Here is a 6,000-nt window from a genome sequence, read left to right as displayed (position 1 = left end):
AATTAATTTTTATTTTTTTTTAAAGATTAAGACCGCAATATTTGGCCTTAAACAACGGTTAATAGATACGCTGTCAGATTATTATTACCAAAACAGGGAAAGCAGTGAAACACTTCACTAATTGTTTTTGCTATTTATCAATATAAAAAACACGTAAATAGTAATTTTTTTTAAAAAAGTTCTTTGATAACAAGGTCTTACGTTTTACGTTACACCAGCGCACGCTGCTCCTAACAGTTGAAGTCTGCGAATTTGAAAGTTTAGCCTAGACCTACAGAAAACGGAAGTAATCATTCAAGCTGGGTAAACTTTAATACCATCTTTAGTCCTTTTAGAATATTGTCCGTCGAGTGAACTTGTAACCATAGATATGCTTGTAACGCCCGCCATGCCACCAGATTCTACTATATCTACCTCTCTGAGATCAACTGTCGTGTGAACTCGCAGTTTGCTGGAATAATCTTTCCTCCGCTATCAAGCTTTGTAATTCCCGCCTTATTCCTTTAATCCAGATTTCTGTAAGTTCGATATTTTAATCCTCCTCTTTCTTTTTTCGTCTCATTTCTTGTTTTATTCTATTTTTTCTTGATATAAGGATAAAGACATAAGGTCTCTTATCCAGCAGATTTTTTTTTCTTTTTCAATTAAGAAGCTAAACCCACCCGCCCCACCCTCTAACAAAAAATAAAAAAACATCCCTGCGTTCTCAAAGGAATTAACGACTTTTATTTGACTTTACAGCTAAGAGGTCGTCGTCTTTGTTTTGATTTAAATCCTTACATTAAACGAGAGAGATTTTGTAACCGTCTAGAATCTACATAGATAGTCGTTTGTTCGATCTTGCAGATTTTCTACCGAAGACAACTGTTCGATTTTTCTTTTCCACTTTTATGAGTTACTTCCTTCTTTATCTAGTTTACATAAACCTAAACGTGTAAACTAAGAAAATTAGTGTTTTAAGAACTAGGTTACAGAGAAAAACTAAAAAGCGGACATTGACAACCTAACAAGGAAAGGCACAGAAACGGAGATTTTGCAATATAAATTGGTATAGCGCACGCTGAGTCCAACAAAGAAAACGGAAATGAATAACTCTAAAAGCATGATTGCTCATGTGTTGGCGAAAACCTTGCTCGTTTTAATCGCAGACTTTTCGATGTACGTATATCTGTGGAGTATTATTTAAAACCTTCTTAAGTAATTAAAAGTTTAACTAAACTGCATACGCCAGCGTTAAATTGACAATTATATAGCCACGAGTCATATATTATACCCTCTGGCACTTGGACTCTTGTCTCAATGAGGAAAATTCAAAGCAATGCCCAAGCCCGTAAAGGATCCAGGAAAATCGCACCAGAAATTCGCGTCCCTGAGGTGGAATCATCTTTGTAGAATGCTACAAAACTTAAAAGATCCTTTCATAAAAAATGCACTGGACTAGAATGTCGAGAGGCGTCGTGCTCTGCGTTGTATTGCTAAGTGGCGCGTGTCTGTGTGTGTTAAATAAGCATTTACTTTCACTGGATGCTGTAAAGGAAGCGAACCTACAAGAATACGTCGACACAAGCACAGGCAGCCATGGAAAGTATGTTTTCGTCGCGTCTTTCAGCTATAATGTTGTGGGGTCAATTGTGAGGTTAAAGGTATAGTGATCCCCCCCCAGAAAATGAATGTTCATGGACATCAGACGAACGTACTTTACAAGCTTGCGAACTTTAGGCCCCAAACTTAAAAAGTGCTTGTGATACACCTAAGAAGTACCCGTTTTCGTGTACACTTTTAGGTTTGTGCAAGCCTTAAATATGCTTGAAATAAACCTTAATAAAAGCCTTGAAAGAGCTTCAAAAAACCATGGTATAAACCTTCAAAAAGCCCTTACAGAACCTTAAATAGGCTTTATAAATGCCTCATAATTACCTATTACCTGCTTTTAACATACTTTATACAATCCTGTACAGAACCTTAAATAGGCTTTTTAAATGCCTCATAATTACTTTTTAACTGCTTTATACAAACGTTGTAAGGATAATAAACAATTCTTATTGAGGCCCTGAAAATGTGTTTACAAGGTTTACATGAACCTTGCAATAGCTTTCATTAATAATTTTCAAGACCATAAAATGAAAGTTCTTATACCTTACAGTAAATAACTCAGAATAAAAGTTTTAATCTTGCTTATAATTTATTTTGCACCGACATGTTCCAGTGAGGACTAATACTGTACAAGTAAATAGTCAAATAATGTGGCCTCTGTTTTGTATATAAATAACCTACACATGCACTCGATTGAGTCTTACCTCAGTAACAACAACCTCATTCCATAAACAAATTACAGTAAAAAAAAGTATATATAAAGTATGTATGTACATACATACATACACACATGAGACTTGTGCTAATGGACAGCTATTTTTATAAAACACACATACACTTAAGTCTGTGCCATACTGAAGATTGCAACCACTTGGAATGATACAAACAAAAGATGAGAGATTCAAATATGTCACATCCCACCAAGCACATGAACCATTTGTTTTGGTTTTATTTCTATTTTTCTTTTGGTAACAGATATATGCATGTACAAACACAGAAAATATACATGAAATAAACCTTATAAAATATGCCAATATGTAGATACATATACAAAAAATAATTAAATAAAATAATTTGGACGCACACACTTCCATCTCCCCTCCTCTGTGGAGTCATTGATTTCTTCCTTTTAATTTTCACTGAAGCGATAATAGCTGCCAAAAGCTGACTGTGATACAGCTCCACCTATTCAACCAGATGCCATGACACAATTCAGCCATGCCTCAACCTCCATAAACAATTCAAGTCGCATCCTGAAAAAGAATGAATATGTATGTAGTTTTCCCTCTCTCTCACATTAGGCATTGTATGTGTTACTGTAGCCTACATACAGTGTTTTAGAACTGATTTTGCAAATCTTTAATTCAAGTTAACTGCACTTTATTAGTAACAAATGATTAAAAAAAATAATATACATGAATATACCAGCACAATATTGGGTAGGGCTATAAAATTTCACAAGATATAATAAATTAACTGTTCTGGTAACTCACTACTCAGTCCATTATACTGTATGATAATGAACTTGCAGGCCCTGAGAAAAATATAAAGCTATACCTCATTCATTTTTATCCTGAACTGTGCAATAAGGCAATATCCCAGGCAAGCTTGTAAGCCGAACGCCGATTTGCTGCTACCGTACAATTACAGGTCTGAATCATTTATTTATTTTTTGCATTGGTTTTACAAATACAGTGCTTTATCATATTTTATAAAAATGTAAAGGTAATATTATCACAGCACTGAAACCTACAATGTTTGAAAAAAATTATTTGGTACAAGAACCATTCCTTTTCTCAATATTTACCATGAATATCTGTTCCTCAAATATTAATTGCACTAACATCACCCATTACTTTTCTTTTATGCTAGAGGTCCTCCAGTAATGAAAGGGTAATTCTAGGGAATACTCCACGCCTTTTTTTATTTTCTTTTTTCCATAAAAATAATCCCCCCCCCCAAAAGGAACTTTGGGTAATTGTTACTATTAGAGCCACATGAGCTTATAAAAAGTAGATGCCTAGAATTAAGGAGAATAGTGTATAGAATGCATAGATATGAGTCAGTAAGGGATGAAATGTCTAATAGTGAAAATAATGATGTTTAAAGTGGAGGTTAGGTTAAGCAATATAGGTTAGGCTAGTACACAAAATTTAGTTTCCAAATAATGCTTTACAGACGCAGAGGTTAGGTTAAGCATTATAGGTTAGTGGAAAAAAAAAAAAAAATTTGTATACTAGGCTAACCTACAACGCTTAACCTAACCTGTGTTAATTAAGCAATTAAGCATTACTTGGACTGGAGGAAACTTTAAACAAAATTATTTTTGCTATTTGATATTTCCCCACTTAATGACTAGCCTAGTATCTACGCATTCTATACACTATTGGTAAGCGTTAAGAATGCGGGATCCACTGACCATTAATGTAAATAAATACAACCTAACCTAATATTACTTAATCTAAGCAACATAGCCCATGTTATCATTAAAAAGCTGATTTATTGTAAATTTACGAAGGTTAGGTTAAATAAGCCAAATAGTAAGTTAGACTATAGTTCTAGATAAAGAAATTGAAGAGGATCCCACATTCTTTACCCTTACCCCTTAGGTATTCTCCTTAATTCAGTGCTGAAAATTAAAGATTTTTAGATGTCCTCTGGAAATTCACAATTTCAGAATTATATGTCATTTAAAAAAAAAAAAAGACAGCTTTTTTATGTTATTTTAGATATTGTTTTAATAAATTCAGGTGGGGCAGACCCTCCAGCAACTCAAATGTCCTCGAAATTAGGAGATATTGGAAATTGAAAATTGTCCTCCGGTACCTGAGCTTCCCATTTCTGGCACTCTATCTTAACTTTAGGAGTCTACTTTTTTAATAAGCTTGCACAGCCTTAACCCACGAGCGGCGGCGCGTATGCTGCTAAAATGCGACGCCTATTTCACTAATTTTTTTTTTCTCTTCGGAAATTTCCTTATCAGATTATTTTCATAAGAATAGTAATGTTTTATATACCATTGGTTGGAATCGCCAGAAAATGGCGATTATACGGCAATAAAAAAATATATTTTTTTTTGCAAAGAGAACATATATATATTGTGAAATGTAAAGGAAATTTTTTTTTATCCTTTTTCATTTTCAACTTTCTGTCGACCAAACACTTATACAGGTCATGCTTTTTCATCATTTCATAAATGAACAAGAGCTAAATTTATCTTAGAAGTTGGAGAAAAAAATTCAGGCATATATAACTAGTAGCTCAACAGGTATTAGACATTTAATGAAACCATCTCACACCGAGTTTCAAAAGAGAATCGTCCTCTTGCAATTAGTTGTTACAGCACTATCAACTTTTATTCTATTACTAAGTGCCCTAATGAAAGTATATAGAACTTTTACTAACCTTATTTACACATATACACTATGTACATGTTTTCATCCTCTACTCATCCTTTCTGTAAAAACTAATTTCGAGCCGGAACTAATGTCTTCCGGCGGGTAGGCTCGTGTCCAGACGGATGCATGATCATAATCACCGATATCAGTATCACTATCACTTTCAACATCATATTCCTCACTTACGCTATCACTTTCAGAACCCTGACTTATGTCAAAATCATTGTCACTAAGTGACCAATCACTATCACTTCTTTCATTCGCCATTATTATGTAATTATATCAATAAATCACATAAAAAAGTAAATTTCACGGCCGCCGTCATGCAAAGAAAAAAACCGCGGAAACTGACCAAAAGTTGCGCAAGCGTATTATCATCTCATTTAAAAAATTGAGGCATTGTGGCAATACTGATTCTTATCTGTGTTCTGATTGGTTTACTTACCCTTATGACATCATAAAACCCCGCCTCCAACACCACCTGTTCTTGCCCGCGTGATTTGAAATTAAAGCATCGCTGAAATCAACGATCGCATTTTAGTAGCACATTTAGCGTCGATTTTAGCGACGCGCCGCCGTTCGTGGGTTAATAGCCTAGTAAGAATCACCAAGTTACCAACCTTTTATTTGGGTTATCTATGCAAAAAAAAAAAAAATAAATAAATAAAAAAAAAAATAAAAAGGAAAAAAACCTTGGTCAGTAAAATAGCCTAACCTAACCTCTGCATCAATCAAGCATTACCTAGTACCTAGATGGGGGGGGCTTGCCCCCATGCCCCCTTTGGAGGTGGGGGTTTCTCCCTCACATCCCTAAACTTAATTGCTTAGCCATACATTAGGTAGATACCCTAGCTACCTAGTACTAGCCTAGTAGTAGGTATAGGTTTACTTACCTAATTTTTGGCCGAGACCTTGTCACCTTGTACAGCCTACATTCTAGCCAATTTTAGTGCAGCCTAAAGGTTTGCTCACATTAAAACCCTTAGAACAAAAGCAACTCTTCCTAGAG

At 34.7% G+C, this 6,000-nt stretch overlaps 1 protein-coding gene across 2 annotated transcripts in view; it reads left to right on the top strand.

The window, feature by feature from the left end:
- The first annotated feature begins 1,374 nt into the window (after nucleotides 1–1,374).
- The window catches only part of LOC135196329 (uncharacterized), a 40,852-nt gene continuing 36,226 nt past the window's right edge, over nucleotides 1,375–6,000 (top strand). Inside the window, exon 1 of one of the 2 annotated variants that reach the window (XM_064223079.1) lies at nucleotides 1,375–1,585. In XM_064223079.1, coding sequence (XP_064079149.1) covers nucleotides 1,428–1,585 — 158 coding nt within the window. In that variant the 5' untranslated portion in view covers nucleotides 1,375–1,427. The remainder of the gene's footprint in view (nucleotides 1,586–6,000) is intronic. The other variant, XM_064223078.1, reaches the window with a different exon arrangement.

This window comes from Macrobrachium nipponense, chromosome 17 (genome assembly GCF_015104395.2).
Source record: "Macrobrachium nipponense isolate FS-2020 chromosome 17, ASM1510439v2, whole genome shotgun sequence".
Taxonomy (NCBI): domain Eukaryota; kingdom Metazoa; phylum Arthropoda; class Malacostraca; order Decapoda; family Palaemonidae; genus Macrobrachium; species Macrobrachium nipponense.
Note: the sequence above shows the minus strand (reverse complement) of the source record. Positions and strands in the feature narration are given on the sequence as shown.